The 27,630-nt window shown below is 37.8% G+C and overlaps 1 protein-coding gene across 1 annotated transcript in view; it reads left to right on the top strand.

The window, feature by feature from the left end:
- Positions 1 to 27,630, top strand: part of CFAP95 (cilia and flagella associated protein 95) — a 96,471-nt gene that overhangs the window by 49,568 nt on the left and 19,273 nt on the right. Inside the window, exon 5 of the mRNA XM_057724304.1 lies at positions 18,660 to 18,717. Coding sequence (XP_057580287.1) covers positions 18,660 to 18,717 — 58 coding nt within the window. The remainder of the gene's footprint in view (positions 1 to 18,659; positions 18,718 to 27,630) is intronic.

Here is a 27,630-nt window from a genome sequence, read left to right as displayed (position 1 = left end):
CTGATGAGCTAATAAAACAAATGAGTGGTAAGGATTTTCAAAATGTCAGTGTTGTGTAACTTATATTTAATCCTGTTTCCTTTTATCCCATGCCCATTAGTGATGAGCCTGTATTACTGGTATTATTCTTTATAATATTGGAAGTTTATGTGGTTGTCATAAATTTATCATGATTTATAATTACTTAAAATAAGCCTTCAGTGGGTGGATAGTACTATACTATGCATCTTTGAACCATAGAGGTGGTTTCACAGGGATAAAAACTTTCCAGAATTACAGAAATCTCTGCTGCTATCCAAATTTAATTTGGTCCTTTATTCGCTATTTACATAGTTAAATTATTACCCTAACATGTAAGAATAACACATTATTTTCAAATGGCTTCCAAAAGTTATTAGGCTTGAAGAAATTTTATTTGTCCCACATATCTGAGTTCATTCTTTCAACATAAACATTTAATGAGTGCCTACTATGTATTAGGAATATGGAGACAAAAGACACCCTCATTCCTGAAGTAGCTCATTATCTAATATATGAAACAGAAAAATAACCAGTCAATTCTCGTGTATTAGTGAGGAATATAGTTGGCTGAAAGTAAAGAAAACCTAACTAGTAGCAGTTTGAATAATTAAGGAATTTGTTCATCTGCCATGAAATATAAGGGAGTTCAAGACTGATGTGGCACCTAAACAATGTCATCAAGGATACCGGGTCTTTTTGTCTTTCTTCTCTGCCAGCTTTGCTAGGTAGCTTTCATCCTCATAGTCTCAAGATGGTTACTATGTCTTCCAACAGCAATCTGTTCTAGAAAGGAAGAAGTGGGAAAATAAAGAGATAAAGAAAACCCTCTTCAGGATCTTCATTTTACATCTGTTGGATAGATTGTGACATGGCCACCCTTGGCTGGCCACCCTTGACTGCAAGAGTCTTCTAAGTAGAGAAAGACAGGGGAGAAGGAAGGTTGGAATAGGGGTTGAATAAGACAGCCTACACCCTACAACATGGTAGGGTAAACATAGTGAAACCTGAGTTAAATCATGAGAAATAGGAGTTGGAGTTAGCCTGACCAACAGGAGAGAAGGGCACCCCAGGAAGAGGATATAGGCCATACAAAGGCAGGGACTAGTGGGATCTATGATGGTCATGACTGGTTCACAGAGTACACATTTGCACTGATGACAGCTAAAGTTGGAGAGAGTTGCTGGGGACAAAGCAAGCAGTGCCTGAAAGCTATGTTAAGGAATTTGGACTTTATCATGTAGGCAGGAGTGAAGGGTTTTAAAGTGTGGGGTAGGAATGATCAGATTTGTGTTCAGAAAGCAGAAAACAGATTGTTAGGCACCTGAGACTACAGTCAGAAGACTGTTGAACTAAAAAAGGCAAGACATAATAAGAGCCCGAGCTTTAGTGATGGTGGTGTGGAGGAAAAGAAGGGTTCAGATTTTAGACATATTAAAAGAGAGGAATAGACGTTTACTTGATGATTGGTTAGTTATGAGGGTAAAGAAGACTCAAGGTTGAATACCAGGTTTCTGGCTTAAGCAGCTGGGGATTAATGGGCCCATTCATTGAGGCAGTGAAGATAGGAGGAAGAGCAAATGTCAGAGAGCAAGTAGATATTTGAGACTGGAGCATGAGAGAGGTCACTAACTCAGACCCAGTTGCTAATATAAATATCTTAACTAGTTCCTCTGCCTCCGCTGTTGTCCCTTTCAATTCATTCTCCACCCAGCAGCTCGAATAATGCAATTAAAATGCAAAGTAAATCATGTTCTTCTACTGTTTACTTAATATCATTACAGTATTGCTTTTTTCTTCTCGTGTTATCATGAGCACATACTATGTGTCTGGCACTGAGCTAAGGGCTTTCGTACCTTATTTCATTTAATTCTCATTCTTTAAGATGGATGCTGCAACTATCTCCATTACAGAGCGGCTCAGAGAGGTAAAGTAACTTTCCAAAAGTTCCTTACCTAATAAGCACCAGAGCTGGGTTTTAAATTCATGTCCATTCTGTCTGACTGCAGAGGCTGTGTTGTTCTTAACCACTGTAGTACATTGTCTTTCATGCTTAGGTGGACGGAGTGCTCCATATCCTTCAAAACACTTTCGCATGCATTATACACTATCCTTTTCCTCCTCACATTCATTACAAGGTCATTTGGGTGAGTATTTTATTAATTGTATAAATGAAGAAGTCAAAGCACAGAGGTAATAAAGGATTCCAATTCCTCATTAATTAATCCATCCATTCTATAAATACATGTGGATCAGATACTAATAAGGGAAATTAAGATGCAGAGAGTTTAAGTTACTTGCTCAAGGCCCCATGACCACTTGGTTGTAAACAGAGACTAGAATCTCTGGGTTTAGAGTTCTATGTTCTTGATGGCAGGGAAATAGTGCTTCTAAATTGCTAGGGAAGTAAGCCAAGGCTTGGCTTGGATCAGTAGTAAAAGCAGATTCAAATTATCTCTCACTTCATCTTTCCTCCCCACCTCTAGCCCACTAGCTTCTTCAAGGTTGGTTTCTGAAAAATAGTCCTGGCATTCAGCAGTTGTGGAAGAACTATCAAATTTGATCTTTGTAGCCTCCTCAGTAAATAGAAGGAGGAGGAAATGACAGGGATATCCATTTTAGCGCAATATGAGATTGTTTGTTTTTAATGATGGTTGCTTGTCGAGAATGAGACAGAATTTCCTAGAGTGGCCGTAAGATCCCCCTTCCCTTGTACGACAGAGTCAAGTAGAATTCATGGCCCTCTGTGGCTATACTCATTCTAAATAATGGATGCTGCTTCTCCTGCTGTCAGCGATTGGATTAATTCCAACTTAATTCTCTGCTTCCTTGAGTTACTAACTTAGATTCAGATTCTTAAGTGGGACCATCTGATTTGTTGAATAGATGTCATGTGCCATTATTCTGGCTACTGGGAAGCTGGGCGAGAAAATATCTGCCCCTCCTCTTGACAGAACACAAAAGAAGCAGTTAACCTTTAACCTTCTTCCAGATTTAAGAAACTGTGATTCCATGATACATCATCTTGTCCTAGATTTTGGTACATCATCTTGTCATAGAGTCATACATGTTGCCATTGCTATTATTGCAGGTGTAGGTATTTTAAATTTATTTATTTATTTAATTATTTGGCTGTGTTAGGTCTTTTTTTGCTGTGCGCGGGCTTTCCTTTAGTTGCGGTGAGTGGGGGCTACTCTTCATTGTGGTGCATGGGCTCCTCATTGCCATGGCTTTTCTTGTTGCAGAGCACGGACTCTAGGCGCGTGGGCTTCAGTAGTTGCAGCACATGAGCTCAATAATTGTGACTCATGGGCTCTAAAGTGCAGGCTCAATAGTTGTGGCGCACAGGCTTAGCTGTTCCACGGCATTTGGGATCTTCCTGAAGCAGGGATCGAATCCGTGTCCCCTGCATTGGCAGGCAGATTCTTAATCCCTGCACCACCTAGGAAGCCCGGGGTGTAGGTATTTTAAATAATACCATGGCTTTAATGATAACTTCAATATCAGACTCCTTTTCCTTTCTTATTGTACAAAACGCCTTTAGTTGTTCTCTACCTTACAACTATTGAAGGTTGAAGAGGGCATGTGTGGCAAACTGTGGGTGGTGCTGGGTGAAAGCCAGCTGACGAACTTCCAAGCATCCTTTCATTGTGGCATTATCTTTGTGACTTTACCAGCATCTCTTCTTTAGTTTTACATTTCCAGGAAGACAATTTTATCTGTGCTTCAGAATTTATCTGGCTCATGGAAATTGACTTGTGCTCATTAAACTCAAAAAAAGCCAGAATTCTAATTAGTTAATTTATAATGAGTAGTAAAATCTTCAAGTGCACCAGTTATGTCAGCCTAATAAAAGCATTCTTCCTCTGTAAAAAACTGTATAGAAAGCCAAACTATAATCAAAAGGATGCCAGTCTGTTTGGAATCAGAGTGAAGGGGGTTAAGTTATATGATTACAATGATCAATGGCCTCAGACTTTGCCTGCCTGATTGTTAATAGGTAGTAAGTAAGAGAAGGCACAATTAAAATTATCTTGGACCAAAAAGGGAGTTAATTAAAAACAGTACTGGACGGAAGAAGAAAAAAGATGGCGGCAAAGTAGAAGGACGTGGAATGCATCCCTCTCCACAGATGCATTGGGAATACACCGAAGGACGCAATAATTCCCACAGAGAACCAGCTGAACACCAGCAGACGGCCTCGGACACCAGAAAGGACCGCAAGGAGCCCAACATAACTGGTAGGGAGGCATCTACGAGGGCTCAAAGAGGGTGAAGCAGCGGAGCTGTGGCAGACGGGAGGGAGTGAGAAACATACGGAGGGTCCGCAGCGCAGCTTAGCGTTCCTGGACCAAGACATCGATCCACAGCTAAACAGAGGGTCCGGGAGCAGGAGCGTGGGAACCGGAGAGCTGGTTCAGGGTGAGAAACATTGTTGCCAGTAAGGTGACGGACTGAGAGGACAGGAGGGAAGAGGTCCGCGGAGAGGAGTGCCTTCCCCTGAGAGCTGCCCGGCCATGATGGCGACTGGAGGCTGCAGGCTCATGGGCCGGGGGGAGGAGCCGCGCGCATAGCCTCTCTCTCTCTTTCGGCGCCTCTGCAACAGGCAGTGGAGAGACGCCCATGGGCCACCTAAGGCAATCAGGGATAACAAGCACCCTCAGGCACTCGGGCAGGGCTAGATTAAAACCCCTTGGAGCCGGCAGCACGGAGGCTGCCGAGAAAAAAACAAACAAAAAACCCGAGAGGCCCAACTCTAAGACTTTCTGTTTAAGCCTGAGCCACCAGCGTCCCTCTGCAACAGGCACTCCAAGCCCGACTGAAACAACAGTGCGCCACTGCTCACTCACTCCCAGGAGAAGGAGCCACTATTGCACCCTCTCCCTCCTCACACACCGTCGCTTACAGATGAACAATAAAGGAACCTCTGCTGGTCACAGAATAATGCAAAAAAACCCAAGGCAAGGAGAAGGACACTTACAGCTGAGACTCTAAGGAAACAGAAATAGTAGTATCAATTCCTATTGAACTGGTCCATTCTGGGATCAGTTCTGGATTTTTTTTTTCCTTTTTTTTTTTCTCTTTTTCCCTCTCTCTTTTTTTCTTTTTTCCTTTATTAAGTATGTTCTTAGCCCTAAGGGATCTACAAGTTTTATAACATAATTTTTTAATGATATTTTTTATTCTTTTTTTTTTTTTTTTGCCTTTTTATATACTTCTATATCTAGCTAAGTTTTTGGTAGTATGGACAATATATCTCTCATACTTTCCTTTCATCCCTATCTTTTATACATTTCTATTTCTTTCTTTTTATTTGCATATTTCCAACCACACTACCCTCTTCTGTTCCCCTTTCTTCCAGTCATTTTAAGTTTATTTTATCTTAACATACTTATAAGCAACACTATCAATCTGCTCAGACTCCTTGCTCTATTCTCCAGATGACGCACCGCCTTGGTATTTAATATTAGGTTTTTGTCTTTATCTTAGTTCTTAGTACAGTTGTTTAATTACATTCTGAGAATCTCCATTCTCTCTGGTGGTACTCTGGCTCTTTTCTATATTTGATCCTAGCTTACAAAATCTCCCTGGATTAATGTTTGTATGTGTAAGGTGTTATTTGTTTGTTTGTTTGCTTTTGCTTTTGTCTCTGATTTGTTCTGTTTCAGTTGTCAATTTCTGTTGGGTTTCTCTTTGAATATCTGATAGCACACTGGGGTTCTGTCAGGTCTTTCTAGAGCCTTATGTCCTAATGGATTCAGTAATCCTGTGTCTTATACATGTATGTGTTTCCTAGACTTAATATTTGCTTAATCCAATACTTGGACATTAGTCTGAGGCTTGGACAGTCTTCTATAAACACCTCTATCACCAGGACAAGCAACCCCAAAAGTTTGGACAACCATGAGGAAACAAAGAAACACCATGCAGGCAAAGGAGCAGGAAAAAAACCCCACAAGACCAAATAAATGAGGAGGAAATAGGAAAAATGCCTGAAAAAGAATTCAGAGTAATGATAGTAAAAATGATACAAAATCTCGATAACAAAATAGAGAAAGTACAAGAAACAGTTCATAAGAACTCAGAAAGACAAACAGCAATGGATAACAAAATAACTGAAATAAAAAATACTCTAGATGCTATAACCAGCAGAATGACTGAGGCAGAAGAACGAATAAGTGAGTTGGAAGATAGAATGGGGGAAATAAACGCCACAGAGCAGGAAAAAGAAAAAAGAATAAAAAGATTAGAAGACAGTCTCAGAGACCTCAGTGATAACATTAAGCGTACCAACATTCGAATTATAGGCATCCCAGAAGAAGAAGAAAACAAGAAAGGGTCTGAGAAAATATTTGAAGAGGTTATAGTGGAAAACTTCCCCAACATGGGAAAGGAAATACTTAACCAAGTCCAAGAAGCACAGAGAGTCCCATACAGAATAAACCCAAGGAGAAATACACCAAGACACATAGTAATCAAACTAATGACAATTAAAGACAAAGAAAAAAATATTAAAAGCAGCAAGAGAAAAGCAACAAACAACATATAAGGGAAAACGCATCAGGATAACAGCTGACCTTTCTACAGAAACTCTGCAGGCCAGAAGGGAATGGCAGGATATACTGAAAGTCCTGAAAGAGAGAAACCTACAGCCAAGAATACTCTACCCAGCAACAATCTCATTCAGATTTGAGGGAGAAATCAAAAGCTTTCCAGACAAGCAAAAGTTAAGAGAATTCAGCACCACCAAACCAGCCTTACAACAAGTGCTAAAGGAACTTCTCTAAGTAGAAAACACAAGAAAAGGAAAACACCTACAAATACAAACCCAAAACAATTAAGAAAATGGTAATTGGAACACACATGTCAATAATCACTTTAAATGTCAATGGATTAAATGCTCCAACCAAAAGACACAGACAGGCTGAATGGATACAAAAACAAGACCCTTCTATATGCTGCCTACAAGAAACCCACTTCAGACCAAGGGATACATATAGACTGAAAGTCAAGGGATGGAAAAAGATATTCCATGCAAATGGAAGTCAAAAGAAAGCTGGAGTAGCAATACTCATATCAGACAACTTAGACTTGAAAGTAAAGACTATTACAAGAGACAAGGAAGGACACTACATAATGATCAAGGGATCCATTCAAGAAGAACATATCACAATGGTAACTATCTATGCCCCCAACATCGGAGCACCTCAATACATAAGGCAAATGCTAACAGCTATAAAAGGGGACATCGACAGTAACACAATGATAGTGGGAGACTTGAACACCCCACTTACATCAATGGACAGATCATCCAAACAGAAAATAAATAAGGACACACAAGCTTTAAATGACACATTAGACCATCTCGACTTAACTGATATTTATAGGACATTCCATCCAAAAACGACAGAATACACTTTCTTCTCAAGTGCACACGGAACATTTTCCAGGATAGATCACATCTTGGGTCACAAATCAGACCTCAGCACATTCAAGAAAATTGAAATCATATCAAGCATCTTCTCAGACCACAACGCCAAGAGACTAGATATCAATTACAGGAAAAAAACTGCAAAAAATACAAACACATGGAGGCTAAACAATTCACTCTTAAACAACGAAGAAATCACTAAAGAAATCAAAGAAGAAATCAAAAAATATCTAGAAACAAACGACAATGAAAACACAACAACCCAAAACCTATGGGATGCAGCAAAAGCAGTTCTAAGAGGGAAGTTTATAGCAATACAGTCCTACCTTAAGAAACAAGAAAATTATCGAATAAACAACCTAACCTTACACCTAAAACAACTAGAGAAAGAAGAACAAAGAAACCCCAAAGTGAACAGAAGGAAAGAAATCATAAAGATCAGAGCAGAAATAAATGAAAAAGAAAGGAAAGAAACCATAAGAAAAATAAATGAAACTAAAAGCTGGTTCTTTGAGAAGATTAACAAAATTGATAAACCATTAGCCAGACTCATCAAGAAAAAAAGGGAGAAGATGCAAATCAACAGAATTAGAAATGAAAAAGGAGAAGTAACAACGGACACCTCAGAAATACAAAACATCATGAGAGACTACGACAAGCAACTATATGCCAATACGTTGGATAACCTGGAAGAAATGGATACATTCTTAGAAAAGTACAATCTTCCAAGACTGAACCAGGAAGAAATAGAAAATATGAACAGACCAATCACAAGTATGGAAATTGAGGCAGTGATTAAAAATCTCCCAACAAACAAAAGCCCAGGACCAGATGGGTTCACGGGCGAATTCTATCAAACATTTCAAGAAGAGCTAACACCTATCCTTCTCAAACTCTTCCAAAATATTGCAGAAGGCAGAACACTCCCAAACTCATTCTACGAGGCTACCATCACCCTGATACCAAAACCAGGCAAAGATGTCACAAGAAAAGAAAACTACAGACCAATATCACTGATGAATATAGATGCAAAAATCCTCAACAAGATACTAGCAAACAGACTCCAACAGCACGTTAAAAAAATCATACACCATGATCAAGTGGGGTTTATCCCTGGGATGCAAGGATTCTTCAGTATATGCAAATCAATCAATGTGATACATCATATGAACAAATTGAAGGCTAAAAACCATGTGATCATCTCAATAGATGCAGAAAAAGCTTTTGACAAAGTTCAACATCCATTTATGATAAAAACTCTCCAGAAAATGGGCATAGAAGGAAATTACCTCAACATAATAAAAGCCATATATGAGAAACCAAAAGCCAACATCATTCTCAATGGGGAAAAACTGGAAGAATTCCCTCTAAGAACAGGAACAAGGCAAGGGTGTCCACTCTCACCATTATAATTCAACATAGTTTTGGAAGTTTTAGCCACAGCAATCAGAGAAGAAAAAGAAATCAAAGGACTCCAAATTGGAAAAGAAGAAGTAAAATTGTCACTCTTTGCAGATGACATGATATTATATATAGAAAACCCTAAAGACTCTACCAGAAAACTGCTAGCACTCATTGATGAGTTTAGTAAAGTAGCAGGATACAAAATTAATGCACAGAAATCTCTTGCATTCCTATACACTAACAACGGAAGAGCAGAAAGAGAAATGAAGGAAACTCTCCCATTCACCATTGCAACAAAAAGAATAAAATACCGAGGAATAAACCTGCCTAAGGAGGCAAAAGATCTGTGTGCAGAAAACTATAAGACATTGATGAAAGAAATCAAAGATGACACAAACAGATGGAGGGACATACCATGTTCCTGGATTGGAAGAATCAACATCGTGAAAATGACTGTACTACCCAAAGCAATTTACAGATTCAATGCAATCCCGATCAAATTACCAATGGCATTTTTCACAGAACTAGAGCAAGGAATCTTACGATTTGTATGGAAATGCAAAAGACCCTGAATAACCAAAGCAATCTTGAGAAGGAAACATGAAGTTGGTGGAATCAGGCTTCCTGACTTCAAACTATACTACAAGGCCATAGTGATCAAGACAGTATGTTACTGGCACAAAAATAGAAAGGAAGATCAATGGAATAGAATAGCGAACTCAGAAGTAAGCCCAAACACATATGGGCACCCTATCTTTGACAAAGGAGGCATGAATATACAATGGAAAAAAGACAGCCTCTTCAATAAGTGGTGCTGGGAAAATTGGACAGCTACATGTAAAAGAATGAAATTAGTACACTTCCTAACACCATACACAAAAATAAACTCCAAATGGATTAAAGACCTACATGTAAGGGCAGACACTGTAAAACTCCTAGAGGGAAACATAGTCAGAGCACTCTATGACATCCATCAAAGCAAGATCCTTTTGGACCCACCTTCTAGAATCATGGAAATAAAATCAAGAATAAACAAATGGTACCTCATGAAACTTAAAAGCTTTTGCACAGCGAAAGAAACCATAAACAAGACTAGAAGGCAACCCTCAGAATGGGAAAAAATAATTGCCTATGAAGCAATGGACAAAGGATTAACCTCCAAAATATATAAACAGCTCATGCAGCTTAATACCAAAAAAGCAAATAACCCAATCCACAAATGGGCAGAAGACTTAAATAGACATTTCTCCAAAGAAGACATACAGATGGCCAACAAACACATGAAAAGATGCTCAACATCACTAATCATCAGAGAAATGCAAGTCAAAGCCACAATGAGGTATCACCTCACACCAATCAGAATGGCCATCATCACAAAATCTGGAAACAACAAATGTTGGAGAGGGTGTGGAGAAAAGGGAACTCTCCTGCACTGTTGGTGGGATTGTAAGTTGGTACAGCCACTATGGAAAACAATTTGGAGGTTCCTTCAAAAACTACAAATAGAACTACCATATGATCCAGTAATCCCACTCCTGGGCATATACCCAAAGAAAACCATAATCCCAAAAGAAACATGTACCATAATATTTATTGCAGCACTCTTTACAGTAGCCAGGACATGGAAGCAACCTAAATGCCCATCAACAAATGAATGGATAAAGAAGATGTGGCATATATATATATATATATACATACATACACAATGGAATATTACTCAGCTATAAAAAGGGATGAGATGGAGCTATATGTAATGAGGTGGATATACCTAGAGTGTGTCATACAGAGTGAAGTAAGTCAGAAAGAGAAAGACAAATATTGTATGCTAACTCACATATACGGAATCTAAAAATTGTACTGATGAACTCAGTGACAAGAATAAGGACGCAGATGCAGAGAATGGAGTGGAGAACTCGAGGTTTGGGAGGGGGCGGGGGGTGAAGGGGAAGCTGAGACGAAGCGAGAGAGTAGCACAGACATATATATACTACCAACTGTAAAATAGATAGCCAGTGGGACGTTGTTGTATAACAAAGGGAGTTCAACTAGAGGATGGAAGATGCATTAGAGTACTTGGAGGGGGAGGATGGGGGGGACTCGAGGGAGGGTGGGGGGGAGTCAAGGGAGGGAGGAAATATGGGGCTATGTGTATAAAAACAGATGATTGATCTTGGTGTATCCCCCCAAAAATAATAAATAAATAAATAAAATAAAATTTTAAAAAATAATGAAATAAAATAGTATATTGTTGTTTTACTTTGCATTTCACTAATTACTGAATTTAAGCCTGAATTTATTTTCAAATATTTATTAGCCATTCTGATTTCTTCTACTGTGAATTGACTGGTTATTTAAAAAATCAATTTTTTATGGTATTTTGTCTTTTATTGTAAGAATTTTTTATTCTGGTTACGAATCTTGATTTGGTTAATTTTGTAATTTCTTCTAGTCTATGGCTTCTCTTGTAACTCTGTTTATACTGTCTTTTGAGCAGTAGAAGTTTTAACTTATAATTTAATCAAGACCTATATATACAGGGAAGTCAGCTCGAGGATAGGTGATGACTTAGAGGGCTGGGATAGGGAAGGTGGGAAGAAGTCGCGGGAGGGTGGGGATATGGGGATATATGTGTAAATACAGCTGATTCACTTTGTTGTACAGCAAAAACTGGCACAACAGTGTAAAGCAATTATATTCCAATAAAGACCTTAAAAAAAAAAGACCTATATATAAAATGTCAGACAGTAAACCTTTTAGAAATTATATATATATACATATATATACATGTATATAACATATATTGAGTCATCTATCATAAATAAAGGAGTTATTTTATGTTCTTTAAAATTTTTAATAAATTTTCTCCATAAATGTCAATCTTCTGTTAATTGTTTTCATATAGGAAGCTTAGAGATTTTATTACAATTATAAGTGGGATTTTACCACTTTAATTATGCTTTCTTATTTCTTGCTGCTGATGTATAGCTATGATATTTTTGTATATTGATCATGTATCCAACAACTTTCCTGAAAGTTGCCTATTTTTATGGTTTGTAGATTTTCATGGGTATTGCAACCTTATCACCTGTTGGAAAATGAAAATATTGTTTTTCCATTCCAGTTATTATATTTGTGCTTCTTTTTCTTGTTTTGCTGTATTTGCTAGAATCTTTAATATATCATTGAATAGAAATGCTGATAGAGGACTTCTGTGACTATTTAGGAAAATGTTTCTGGGGAAGATTTTGATTTTGATTTATTGTTTTCTTCTCATAGTAATGTTGCCCTTTGCTGCTTAAGTATGTTGAATTTTCTTGGACTAGCAGCAATCAGGTAATCATACAGAGGGAATGAAAAGGTTGGGCAGTTTCCTCAATATCTTGGTTCAAGAGTGCCCTCCTCTGTTGAATCAGTGAAGTGAACTTTATTTCATTAATGGCATCTTTTTTGGAAGAGTAGTAGTTCTAGGTCCCTTAATTTCTGGGCTTAATTTCTTATTTTTCTTTACCTTGTTAGTTACCCCAAAGGCAGTGCCTTCCCAAGACTGCTGTTGTGGTCCTACATACTTTCCAAGTCTTTTTCTTGGAAAGCCAGTGTTCAAATCCTCTAGCCTCAGACTTGTTCTCAGTATTTTCCCATCAGGGAAGGATGCCCTCTTTATGGAGGTAATGTCTTCTGTGTTTCATCGCCTCTAGGGGCTTGCCACTTTCTCTTCTCTTCCATATAATCCCCACCTGATTTTGCTCTAGCATTGGCTCTGGATCTGATTCCACTGATTCTGGATAGTTCTCCCACCTCTGTGTAAATAAAAGTTTGTAGTCTTTTCTAGCCTGTTATGCTCTACGCATGGCCATTTGTGTGATTTTGTTTGCTTTGTTGTTAATGTATGCGGTTTGGAGGATGTATGTAGATTTAGATTTAAGGAACGAAAGGATCTAGGCATGTGGTATAATCTTCCTCTATAATTGTGAATTTATCATTTTATCTTTGTGATTCTGTCATTTTTTTGCCTTACATATTCTCTGTGTTGTTAGGTTTATTGATTTAGGATTGTTATATCTTCTTAATGACTTGTTCCTTTAATCAGTAGGTAATAATCTTTATAACTAATAATTTTTGATGTAATGTTGATTACATATGTTATTAATATAGAACATTCACTTACTTTTGGTTAATATTTGCTGGATATATCTTTTTATATCCTTTAACTTTCAAACTTTTTTTGAAAATAATTTTATTTTAGGTGTAAAAGCATAAAGTTGAGGAGGAGATCAACCAAGATGATGGAGTAGGAGAACATGAAACTCACCTCCTCCCATGAACACACACACAAAAATACATCTACATGTGGAACGATTCTCACTGGAAATGAACTGGAAACTGGCAGGAAGACCTCTGTACAACTAAGGCTATAAGAAAGGTCCACATGTAATCGGGTAGAGAGGAAAGAAAAGTGATCAACTTCGGACCTGTGCCCCTGGGAGGGAGCTCAGAAGAAAAAGGAGATTACATGGGTGGAGACCTACCCTGCAGGCTGAGTGGTTCAAGTCACAGATTGGGTGCCCCAGTCCAGAAAAGGGGAGATGGGCCCCTTTGGCTGGCTGGAGGACTGCTGGGACTAACAAGAGGGCTGTGGGAAGCCTGGATTCTGAGGCAGGGCAGAGAAGGCAAATAGAAGGCTGCTCTAGTGGCTGCTGGGTTTCCTGCAGCCACTTTGGCACGTGCTCCAGCCTGAGCTGAGCAAACACTTTAGCCTTGCTTACTCCACATCACAGGATGGTACTGAATCTGGGGCTGCCATGACCAGGGAAAAAGCTTGGCCATGGGATACAGAGGTGACTTGATTCTCGATAGGGGCACAGTGGCCATTATTAATGCTTACTCAAGCAGTACCACAGAGGCAGCCCAGAACTCTATTCAGTGACCAGTCCATCACAGCTCATGCTCCAATATATGCTAAGAGTCTGGAACAAGACAAGGATGCCCATTCTTGCCACTTCTATTTACACAGTTTTGGAAGTCCTAGTCATAGATATCACATAAGAAAAAGAGATAAAAGGCATCCAAAGTGGAAGGGAAGAAGTAAAATTGTACCATTTGTAGGTGACATGATACCATATATAGAAAAACCCTAAAATCTCCACCAAAAAACTATTAGAACTAATAAATTAATTCAGTAAAGTTGCAGGATACAAGATTAATATATATAAATCTGTTGCTTTTCTATATACTAAAGAAAGAGAAAGCAAAAAACAGGAGAGGGGACTCATTTAAAATTGAATCAAGAATTATAAAATACCTAGGAATAAACTTAACCAAGGATGTGAAATACCTATACTCTGAAAACTGTAAAATACTGATGAAGGAAATTGAAATAATATTAAAAAATGGAAAGATATCCAATGTTCATGGATTAGAAAATTAATATTGTTAAAATGGCCATACTATCCAAAGCAAGCAATTAATGCAATCCCTATCAAAATACTCATGACATTTTCACAGAACTAGAACAAATAATCCTAAAATTTATATAGACCCACAAAAGACATAAAATTGCCAAAGTGATCTTCAGAAAAAAAGAACAAAGCTGGAGGTATCATTCTTCCTGACTTCAGAATCTACTACAAAGCTACAGTAATCAAAATAGCATGGTACTGGTACAAAACCAGATACATAAATCAGTGGAACAGAATAGAGAGCTCAGAAAGAAACCCAGACAACTATGGTCAAATAATCTATGACAAAAGAGGCAAGAATATACAGTGGAGAAAAGACAGTCTCTTCAATAAGTGGTGCTGGAAAAACTAGACAGCTATATATAAAACAAAGAAATTAGAACATACTCTAACACCATATACAAAAATAAACTAAAAATGGATTAAAGACCTAACTGTAAGGCTGGATACCATAAAACTCCTAGAGGAAAACATAGGCAGAACACTCATTGGCATAGATCATAGTAATGCTTTTTGGGGTCTGTCTCCTAAGGCAAAAGAAATATAAGCAAAAATAAACAAATGGGACCTAATCAAACTTAAAATCTTTTGCACAGCAAAGGAAACGTTTGGCAAAACTAAAAGATAACCTACTGAATAGGAGAAAATATTTGCAAATGATATGAATGACAAGGGGTTAATATCCAAAATATATAAACAGCTCATACACATACAACTCAGTATCAAAAAAACCACAAACAACCCAATCAAAAAATGGGCAGAGGACCTGAATAGACATTTTTCAAAGGAAGACATATAGGTGGCTAACAGGCACATGAAAAGTTAGAGAACTGCAAATCAAAACAACAATGAGATATCACCTCACACCTATCAGAATGGCTATCATTAAAAATGAACACAAATAACAAATGTAGGTGAGAATGTGAAGAAAAGGGAACCCCTGTACACTGTTGGTGGGAATGTAAGTTGGTACAGACACTGTGGAAAACAGTATGAAGTTTCTTCAAAAAAACTAAAAATAGAACTGTCTTATGATCCAGCAATTCCACACCTGAGTATATATCCAGAAAAAACAAAAACACTAATTTGAAAAGATGCATGCACCCTAATGTTCATAGCAGCACTGTTTACAATAGCCAGGATACAGAAACAACCAAAGTGTCCATCAACAGATGAATGGATAAAGATGTGGTATATATGTAAAATGGTATTTTTACTCAGCCATAAAAAGAATATAATTCTGCCATTGCAGGCATCATGGATGGACCTAGAGAATATTAGGCCTAGTGAGATAAGTCAGACAGAGAAAGACAAATACTGTATGTTATCATTTATATATGTGTAATGTAAAAAGTGAAACAAAAAATGTATATAGCAAAACAGAAACAGATCCATAGAAAACAAACTAGTGGTTAGCAATGGGGAGAGGGAGGAGAGGAGGGGGAAGATTGGTGTGTAGGATTAAGTGATAAAAACCACTATGTATAAAATAAGCAACAAGGATATATTGTACAGCACAGGGAATTATAGCCATTATTTTGTAATAACTGTTAATGAAGTATAATCTATAAAAATACTGAATCACTGTACCGTACCTGAAACTAATATAACATTATAAATCAACTATACTTGAAAAACAAAACACACACAAAAAAGCATGGAGTTGGACTATATAATACAACTTGATGTTCAATTTAATTTTTTTTAAGCTCTTTACTGGAATATAATTGCTTTACACTTTTGTACCAGCTTTTGAGGTACACCAAAGTGACTCAACTGTATTTATACATATATCCCCATATCTCCTCCCTCCCACAACTCCCTCCCACCTTCCCTGTCCTGGCCCTCTAAGGCATCACCCATCATCGAGTTGATCTCCCTTTGTTATACAGCAACTTCCCACTAGCTATCTATTTTACAGTTGGTAGTGTAAATATGTCTATGCTACTCTCTCACTTTGTCCCAGCTTCCCCTTCACCTCCCGCCCCCCAACCCTGTGTCCTCCAGTCCATTCTCTGCATCTGCATCCTTATTCTTGCCCTGTCACTGGGTTCATCAGTACCATTTTTTCCCCCCGTATATATGAGTTAGCATACAGTATTTGTTTTTCTCTTTCTGGCTTACTTCACTCTATGACAGTCTCTAGGTCTATCCACCTCATTACATATAGCTCCATTTCATTCTTTTTTATGGCTGAGTAATATTCCATTGTATATATGTGCCACATCTTCTTTATCCATTCATTTGTTGATGGGCATTTAGGTTGCTTCCATGTCCTGGCTATTGTAAGTAGTGCTGCAGTGAGCATTATGGTACATGTTTCTTTTTGGATTATGGTTTTCTCTGGGTATATGCCCAGTAGTGGGATTACTGGATCATATGCTAGTTCTATTTGTAGTTTTTTAAGGAACCTCCAAACTGTTTTCCATAGTGACTGTATCAACTTACATTCCCACCAACAGTGCAGGAGAGTTCCCTTTTCTCCACACCCTCTCCAACATTTATTGTTTCTAGATTTTTTGATGATGGCCATTCTGACTGGTGTGAGGTGATACCTCATTGTGGCTTTGGCTTACATCAAAGCAAGATCCTTTTGGACCCACCTCCTAGAATAATGGAAATAAAATCAAGAATAAACAAATGGGACCTCATGAAACTTAAAAGCTTTTGCACAGCGAAAGAAACCATAAACAAGACTAGAAGGCAACCCTCAGAATGGGAGAAAATACTTGCCAACGAAGCAACCGACAAAGGATTAATCTCCAAAATATACAAACAGCTCATGCAGCTTAATACCAAAAAAGCAAATAACCCAATCCACAAATGGGCAGAAGACTTAAATAGATATTTCTCCAAAGAAGACATACAGATGACCAACAAACACATGAAAAGATGCTTAACATCACTAATCATTAGAGAAATACAAGTTCAATTTCATTTTGAGAAAATACTTTCACTGATGGATTTAATCCCTTTGCTTTCATTGTGATTGCCAAGATATTTAATTTTTTATGATTTTAATTTGTCTTCTGAGCAGAAAAGATCTTTCTCTCTTATTCTCCTTCCCTGCTTTCTATTAGATTATTTTTTAAAAATAATATCCTATTTGTTGGTTTGAAACTTACGCTTCTAATTTTTGTTCTTTTAATTGCCAGTACTCATACTTTTAGAATCACCTATAGGGCTCATTAACACACAGATTGCTGGGCCCACCCCCAGAGCTTCTAATTCAGTAGATTTGGGGTAGCATACAAGTATTTGCATTTCTAATTAGTCCCCAGATAATGCTAATGCTGCCCCTCTGGAAATCACACCCTGAAAGCCCAACAGCAATTGGTGGATACCACCAGGTAAATATTAGCACCTGTACCCAATAACCATTCTTAGTTAACTTTGTAATTATTTTTAATTCTTTTACTTGTTAAGTTCTCTGCTTTCCCATCAGCTTATCCATGCATTAAAATGTTTAGATTTTCTTGTACCTGATATTTTTAAGTGTGCAATTCTCAGAGGAGTTTCTTTGACCATGTAATCCCATACTATTGCCAGGAACAGAGGCAGGACTGTAATTTCTCATAGGAGAATATTTTCCACCCTATTCTGAATGCCCATTAGAGAGAGACTTTCTTGCAAGTTTCCCTGGTCTGATGGCTGGAGTTTCTTTGGTTTCTTTTACATGGAGGTACAGCCTTTACAGATTCCTGGCTGTAAGTAGCAGTTTAGCTCTGTGCCTTCTGTGAACCCAAGGCCATGTCTCCTGTCCTTGATAGGCAGTTCAAACTCCAGCTTTGAGTCTTGGGACATCAGCTATGGTCTCCCATTCTAATGAATATCCTCTTCATTTCTAGTACCACACAGTTTCCCTTGGTAGTGTTTGTAGACTTGGGGGAGAAGGATGAATTTCATTCACCATTTCTGTGTTTCGTGGGGTGGAGGCTGGGGAATCTATGTAATCTCAGTCTGCCTGATTGTCTTCCATTATTTTTCAGTTGTCATCTAGCAGAGAACACAGGGCATAGAATCAAAACAATTTGAGAGGCAGAAAGTGAGTGTAAAAGAGAATCCTTTGTCTGGAATGCACCTGAGCTTAGGGACTTGGAGTTGGTAGCATATCATTAGTACAGAAGAATAGTAGGTGGGGCTGAATTGGATGTAATTGAAGGAAGGGAACTTACTAGTATTAGTTAACACTATAAATGAGGACTTGGAATTTAAAAATTAAAAAATTTTTACTTGGGCCAATCTTCCTTGAAATGTTTTTATTTTGTGTAAAGCATATACTACTAAATACTTAAAAGGTTTTTCTTTTGGAGTCATTCTTTTCTTAAATATTGACTTACCCTTCTTAGGTGTGCATTGACAACATACGCTGAAGAATATGCCCCACCATATGAATATCAGCCACTTGTGAGTATAAGAGCACTGAAAAGCCATATTCTAAATATTTACGTACTTAACATGATTCTTTACGTCTAGTGTAAATAGTCAAGCTTGAGAAGAAAGGACAAATTGCTGAGATTTATGATGTTTTATATTTATTTAGAGATATTAGCTATTTGTGGAAGTTAATGGAATATTTTATGGTTATGGTTTATTTTGGGAATAAGTTTATAGATTTCAGGGTTAAAATATTGCAGTATCCAAAATATATTAGTTACTTTCTTCCTCACCTTATTTTATTGTTCCACTCCCTAAATTCAATTTATCTGGAATGAGAACCTGCCTCTCTATTCATTTGTATTGTATTAGCATATGAAAATAAGTGGTTTAATTTAGCTCTGGGAAATATGTATGCTGGTGAAATATGTCCAGTTTACAACTTCAATATACTAGGACTTAAAAAATTATACAACAAAAGGAAAATAAGGCTGCTTTCTATTAGTCTTGTTCTGGAAGTCTTAACTGGTACAATAGATAAGAGATTTAACTATTGAAAAAGAGGAGAAAAAAATCTTTATTTTCAGATAGTATGATTATCTTCTCAGGAGAAACAAGATAGTACAAGTTAAAACAAGTTAAAATAAGAAGTAATTAGAATAAATAAGACCATTTAATAAGGTGGTTGAATACAAAATAAATATATCAAAGACAATATCTTTCCTTCATATTAGCAATAACTGCTTAGTAAGCTATAAAAGAAAAAAACATACAAAATACTATAGCAACACAAATTTTAAATACTTTTATGAAGAAAAGTCTAGATCAAATATAGATCAATAAGGAAGATGTGGTAGTTTGTCTCCAAAGATGGTGGACAGGCCAAGTGGTAAATGCTCCTCCACTTTTTGAATTTAGGCTGTCAAGTGACAGATTTGATCAATAGAACATGTCAAAAGTAACCCTATGCCAAATGTAGGCTAGCTTTAATAAGACTGCTTGCAACTCTTGGAGCCCTGAGCCACCGTGTAAGAAATCTAGGCTACTCTGCTGGAGGGAGAGGCCATGAGGAGGAACACTGATGAGCCTCACTGATGAGTGATGAGCCATTTTGGACATCCAGCCTAGTGAGCTTGGACTGTAGCTCCAGCTGCCATCTGACTGTAAGTCATGAGAGATTCCAAGAAGATAATAATAAATTGTTATTTGAAGGCATTAAGAGTTTTTTTTTTTAAATAAATATACACCAAAGGTAACTGAGACAGAAATCTCAAATACAAGGGAATAACTACCATTTGAGGGGACTGGAAAATTAAATTAATTATAACTAAATTTATAAATTTAATATAATTATATCAAAAATCCCAATGGATTTTGTTTTCTATCAGAACTCTAAGATTCTGAAAATTATTTGAAAGTATAAACAGATGAGAATAACCAAAAGTTTTTTGAAACAGTGGCATAATCAATTTAGGGGAAGTAAAGTATTCATGATACTACTTTCATTATGTTACAATCTTATTTATTTTTTCTCATTAAAAAATAGCATTCAAGCCATAAGAAAAGCAAATATGATAGCTTATGGATTAATATGCTTAATACATAAAGAATTCAGGCCATCGGCCCCAGGTGAGTCAGCAGGGTCTAGGGAGGCAGCACGGGGTGGCTGGGAACGACCCTTCCCTAGGTCCCTGGCACCACAGTGGCATCCGAGCATGGAGCAGAGTGGCATGGACTGCCGGTTTATAGGATTCACTGGAAAAATAACCACATTAAGTTAAGCAAAAATTTAGAGTTTATAGAATGAACACAATATATCAATCATGGAAGACTAGCATAACTAATTAAGAAAGAATAATAGGGAGAAGAATCAAGATGGTGTAGCAGGAGGACGTGAGCTCTTGTAAGAGCACCGGAATTACAACTAACTGCTGAACAATCATTGACAGAAAGACACTGGAACTCACCAAAAAAAACACTCCACATCCAGAGACAAAGGAGAAGCCACAATGAGACAGTAGGAGGGGCGCAATCACATTAAAATCAAATTCCATAAATGCTGGATGGGTGACTCACAAGCTGGAGAACAGTTATACCGCAGAAGTCCTGAGGGTTCTGAGCTCCAGGTTAGGCTTCCTAACCTGGGGGTCCAGCAACGGGAGGAGGAATCCCCAGACAATCAGACTTTGAAAGCCAGCAGGATTTGATGGCAGGACCTCCACAGGACTGGGGGAAATGGAGACTCCACTCTTGGAGGGCACACAAAAAAGTGTGCTCACCAGGACCCAGGGGGAAGCAGCAGTGACCCCATAGGAGAATGAACCAGACCTACCTGCTGGTATTGGAGGGTTGCCTGCAGAGTTGGGGGGCAGCTGTGGCTCACCGAGGAGACAGGGGCACTGGCAGCAGGGGTTCTGGGAAGTGCTCATTGGCATGAGCCCTCCCAGAGTCCACCACTAGCCCCACCAAAAAGCTTGTAAGCTCCAGTGCTGGGTCACCTCAGGCCAAACAACCACCAGGGTGGGAACACAGCCCCACCCATTGGCAGACAAGCAGATTAAAGTGTCACTGAGCTCCACCCACCAAATCGGATTAAAGTTTTACTGAGCTCTGCCCACCCAGCCCAACCCACCATTAGTCCCTCCCATCAGGAAGCTCCCACGAGCCTTCCAGACAGCTTCCTCCACAAGAGGGCAGACAGCAGAATCAAGCAGTATCAACAGTATATCATCTTGTGGAACTGAAAATCACAGCCACAGAAAGACACAGAAAATGAAAAGGCAAAAGACTTTGTACCAGATGAAGGGACAAGATAAAACCCCAGAAAAACAACTAAATGAAGAGGAGATAGGCACCCTTCTGGAAAAAGAATTCAGAATAATGATGGTGAAGATGATCCAGGACTTTGAAAAAAGATTGGATGCAAAGATCAAAAAGTTGCAAGAAAAGTTTACTAAAGACCTAGAAGAATTAAGGAACAAACAAACAGAGATATGCAACAAAATAACTGAAATGAAAAATACACTGGAAAGAACCAAGAGCAGATTAACTGAGGCAGAAAGGCGAATAAGTGAGCTGGAAGACAGAATGGTGATAATCACCGATGCAGAAAAGAATAAAGAAAAAAGAATGAAAAGAACTGAAGACAGCCTAAGAGACCTCTGGGACAACATTATATGCACCAATATTTGCATTATAGGGGTCCCAGAAGGAGAAGAGAGAGAGAAAGGACCCGAGAAAATATTGGAAGAGATTATACTTGAAAACTTCCCTAACATGGGAAAGGAAATAGCTAGCCAAGTCCAGGAAGCTCAGAGAGTCCCAGGCAGGATAAACCCAAGGAGAAACATGCCAAGACATATAGTAGTCAAACTGACAAAAATTAAAGACAGAGAAAAGCTATTAAAAGCAACAAGGGAAAAATGACAAATAACATACAAGGGAACTCCCATCAGGTTAACAGCTGACTTCTCAGCAGAAACTCTGCAAGCCAGAAGGGAGTGACATGATATATTTCAGGTGATGAAAGGGAAGAAGCTACAACCAAGAATACTCTGCCCAGCAAGGATCTCTTTCAGGTTCCATGGAGAAATCCAAAGCTTTACAGACAAGCAACAGCTAAGAGAATTCAGCACCACCAAACCAGCCCTACAACAAATGCTAAAGGAACTTCTCTAAGCAGGAAACATAAAAGAAGAAAAGGACCTACAGAAACAAAAACAAGACAATTAAGGAAATGGTAATAGGAACATACATATTGATAATTAACTTGAATGTAAATGGACTAAATGCACCAACCAAAAGACACAGACTGGCTGAATGGATACAAAAACAAGACCCATATACATGCTGTCTACAAGAGACCCACTTCAGACCTAGGGAAACATACAGACTGAAAGTGAGGGGATGGAAAAAGACATTCCATGCAAATGGAAATCAAAAGAAAGCTCGAGTAGCAATACTCATATCAGATAAAATAGACTTTAAAATAAAAAATGTTACAAGAGACAAGAGACACTACATAGAGATTGCGGGATCAATCCAAGAAGAAGAGATAACAATTATAAGTATATATGCACCCAATATAGGAGCACCTCAATACATAAGGCAAATGCTAACAACTATGAAAGAGGAAACTGATAGTAACACAATAATAGTGGGGGACTTTAACACCCCACTTACACCAATAGACAGATCATCCAGACAGAAAATTAATAAGGAAACACAAGTTTTAAATGACACAATAGACCAGGTAGATTTAATTGATATTTATAGGACATTCCATCCAAAAGCAGCAGATTACATTTTCTTCTCAAGTGCACACAGAACATTCTCCAGGATAGATCACATTTTGGGTCACAAATCAAGCCTTGGTAAATTCAAGAAAATTGAAATCACATCAAGAATCCTTTCTGACCACAACGCTATGAGATTAGAAATCAATTACAGGAAAAAATGTAAAAAACACAAATACATGGAGGCTAAACAATATGCTACTAAATAACCAACAGATCACTGAAGAAATCAAAGAGGAAATCAAAAAATACCTAGAGAAAAATGACAATGAAAACACAATGATCCAAAACCTATGGGATGCAGCAAGGGCAGTTCTAAGGGGGAAGTTTATAGCGATACAATCCTACCTCAAGAAACAAGAGAAATCTCAAATAAACAATCTAAACTTACACCTAAAGAAACTAGAGAAAGAAGAGCAAACAAAACCCAAAGTTAGTAGATGGAGAGAAATCATAAAGATCAGAGCAAAAATAAATGAAATAGAAACAAAGAAAACAATAGGAAAAATCAATAAAACTAAAAGCTGGTTCTTTGAGAAGATAAATAAAATCGATAAACCTCTAGCAAGACTCATCAAGAAAAAGAGGGAGAGCGCTCAAATCAATAAAATTAGAAATGAAACTGGAGAAGTTACAGCAGACACCACAGAAATAAAAAGCAGCATAAGAGATTACTACAAGCAACTATATGCCAATAAAATGGACAACCTGGATGAAATGGACAGATTCTTAGAAAAGTATAACCTTCCAAGACTGAATCAGGAAGACATAGAAAATTTAAACAGAACAATCACAAGTAATGAAATGGAAAATGTGATTAAAAATCTCCCAACAAACAAAAGTCCAGGACCAGATGGCTTCACAGGTGAATTTTACCAAACATTTGGAGACCTGCTAACACCCATCCTTCTCAAACTCTTCCAAAAAAAATTGCAGAGGAAGGAGCACTCCCAAACTCATTCTATGAGGCCACCATCACCCTGATACCAAAACCAGACAAAGATACTACAAAAAAGGAAAACTACAGACCAATATCGCTGATGAACTTAGATGCAAAAATCCTCAACAAAATACTAGCCAACAGAATCCAACAACACATTAAAAGGATCATACACCATGATCAAGTGGGGTTTATCCCTGGAATGCAAGGATTCTTCAATATATGCAAATCAATCAATGTGATACACCATATAAACAAATTGAAGGGTAAAAACCAGATGATCATCTCAATAGATGCCGAGAAAGCTTTTGACAAAATTCACCATCCATTTATGATAAAAACTCTCCAGAAGGTGGGCATAGAGGGAACCTACCTCAACATAATAAAGGCCATATATGACAAACCCACAGCCAACATCATTCTAAATGGTGAAAAAATGAAAGCATTCCCTCTAAGATCCAGAATAAGACAGAAATGTCCACTCTTGCCACTACTATTCAACATAGTTTTGGAAGTCCTTGCCACAGCAATCAGAGAATAAAAAGAAATAAAAGGAATCCAAATTGGAAAAGAAGAAGTAACACTGTCACTGTTCGCAGATGACATGACACTATACATAGAAAATCCTAAAGATGCCAGCAGAAAACTACTTGAGCTAATCAATGAATTTGGTAAAGTTGCAGATTACAAAATTAACACACAGAAATCTCTTGCATTTCTATACACTAACAATGAAGGATCAGAAAGAGAAATTAAGGAAACAATCCCATTCACCATTGCAACAAAAAGAATAAAATACCTAGGAATAAACCTAACCAAGGAGGTAAAAGACCTGTACTCAGAAAACTATAAGACACTAATGAAAGAAATCAAAGATGACACGAACAGATGGAGGGACATACCATGTTCTTGGATTGGAAGAATCAACATTGTGAAAATGACTATATTACTGAAAGCAATTTATAGATTGAATGCAATCCCTATCAAATTACCAATGGAATTTTTCACAGAACTAGAACAAGAAATTTTACGATTTGTATGGAAATGCAAAAGACCCTGAATAGCCAAAGCAATCTTGAGAAGGAAAAATGGAGTTGGTGGAATCAGGCTTCCTGACTTCAAACTATACTACAAGGCCATAGTGATCAAGACAGTATGGTACTGGCACAAAAATAGAAAGGAAGATCAATGGAATAGAATAGAGAACTCAGAAGTAAGCCCAAACACATATGGGCACCTTATCTTTGACAAAGGAGGCACGAGTATACAATGGAAAAAAGACAGCCTCTTCAATAAGTGGTGCTGGGAAAATTGGACAGCAACATGTAAAAGAATGAAATTAGAACACTTCCTAACACCATACACAAAAATAAACTCCAAATGGATTAAAGACCTACATATAAGGCCAGACACTATCAAACTCCTAGAGGAAAACATAGGCAGAACACTCTTTGACATACATCAAAGCAACATCCTTTTTGACCCACCTCCTAGAATCATGGAAATAAAATCAAGAATAAACGAATGGGACCTCATGAAACTTAAAAGCTTTTGCACAGCAAAAGAAACCATAAACAAGACTAAAAGGCAACCCTCAGAATGGGAAAAAATAATTGCCTATGAAACAACGGACAAAGGATTAACCTCCAAAATATACAAGCAGCTCATGCAGCTTCATACCAAAAAAGCAAATAACCCAATCCACAAATGGGCAGAAGACCTAAATAGACATTTCTCCAAAGAAGACATACAGATGGCCAACAAACACATGAAAAGATGCTCCACATCACTCATCATCAGAGAAATGCAAGTCAAAGCCACAATGAGGTATCACCTCACACCAATCAGAATGGCCATCATCACAAAGTCTGGAAACAACAAATGTTGGAGAGGGTGTGGAGAAAAGGGAACTCTCCTGCACTGTTGGTGGGACTGTAAGTTGGTACAGCCACTATGGAAAACAATTTGGAGGTTCCTTCAAAAACTACAAATAGAACTACCATATGATCCAGTAATCCCACTCCTGGGCATATACCCAAAGAAAACCATAATCCCAAAAGAAACTTGTACCATAATGTTTATTGCAGCACTCTTTACAATAGCCAGGACATGGAAGCAACCTAAATGCCCATCAACAAATGAATGGCTACAGAAGATGTGGCATATATATACAATGGAATATTACTCAGCTATAAAAAGGGATGAGATGGAGCTATATGTAATGAGGTGGATAGAACTACAATCTGTCATACAGAGTGAAGTAAGTCAGAAAGAGAAAGACAAATATTGTATGCTAACTCACATATACGGAATCTAAAAATGGTACCGATGAACTCAGTGACAAGAACAGGGAAGCAGATACAGGGAATGGACTGGAAAACTCGAGGTATGGGAGGGGGCGGGGGGTGAAGGGGAAACTGAGAAGAAGCGGGAGAGTAGTACAGACATATATATACTACCAACTGTAAAATAGTCAGTGGGAAGTTGTTGTATAACAAAGGGAGTCCAACTCGAGGATGGAAGATGGCTTAGAGGACTGGGGCAGGGAGGGTGGGGGGGAATCGAGGGGGGGGCGTCAAGGAAGGGAGGGAATATGGGGATATGTGTATAAAAACAGTTGATTGAACCTGGTGTACCCCCAAAAAAAATAAAATTAAAAAAAAAAAAAAAAAGAATAAATAAATAAATTAATAAAAAAAGAACATGCTAAATGAAAGGAAGACACAACAGGTCATATATATATATCTTTTGTTATTTGGGGAAATTTTTTTAAAGAACTTTTATTGAGATATAGTTGACATACAATAAATTGCATATATTTAAAGTAAAAAAAAAAAAAAAAAAAAACCTAACCAAGGAGGTAAAAGACCTGTACTCAGAAAACTATAAGACACTAATGAAAGAAATCAAAGATGACACGAACAGATGGAGGGACATACCATGTTCTTGGATTGGAAGAATCAACATTGTGAAAATGACTATGTTACTGAAAGCAATTTATAGATTGAATGCAATCCCTATCAAATTACCAATGGAATTTTTCACAGAACTAGAACAAGAAATTTTACGATTTGTATGGAAATGCAAAAGACCCTGAATAGCCAAAGCAATCTTGAGAAGGAAAGATGGAGTTGGTGGAATCAGGCTTCCTGACTTTGGGCTATACTACAAGGCTACAGTGATCAAGACAGTATGGTACTGGCACAAAACCAGAAATATAGATCAATGGAACAGGATAGAAAGCCCAGAGATAAGCTACGGTCAACTAATCTATGACAAAGGAGGCAAGGATATACAATGGAGAAAAGGCAGCCTCTTCAATAAGTGGTGCTGGGGAAACAGGACAGCTACATGTAAAAGAATGAAATTAGAACACTTCCTAACACCACACACAAAAATAAACTCAAAATGGATTAAAGACCTAAATGTAAGGCCAGCCACTATAAAACTCCTAGAGGAAAACATAGGAAGAACACTCTTCGATGTAAATAACAGCAAGACCTTTTTTGATCCACCCCCTAGAATAATGGAATTAAAAACAAAAATAAATAAGTGGGACCTAATGAAACTTCAAAGCTTCTGCACAGCAAAGGGAACTATAAGCAAGACAAAAAGACAACCCTCAGAATGAGAGAAAATATTTGCAAATGAATCAACAGACAAAGGATTAATCTCCAAAATATATAAACAGTTTATGCAGCTCAATAT

Source organism: Hippopotamus amphibius, chromosome 2 (assembly GCF_030028045.1).
Source record: "Hippopotamus amphibius kiboko isolate mHipAmp2 chromosome 2, mHipAmp2.hap2, whole genome shotgun sequence".
Classification (NCBI taxonomy): domain Eukaryota; kingdom Metazoa; phylum Chordata; class Mammalia; order Artiodactyla; family Hippopotamidae; genus Hippopotamus; species Hippopotamus amphibius.
Note: the sequence above shows the minus strand (reverse complement) of the source record. Positions and strands in the feature narration are given on the sequence as shown.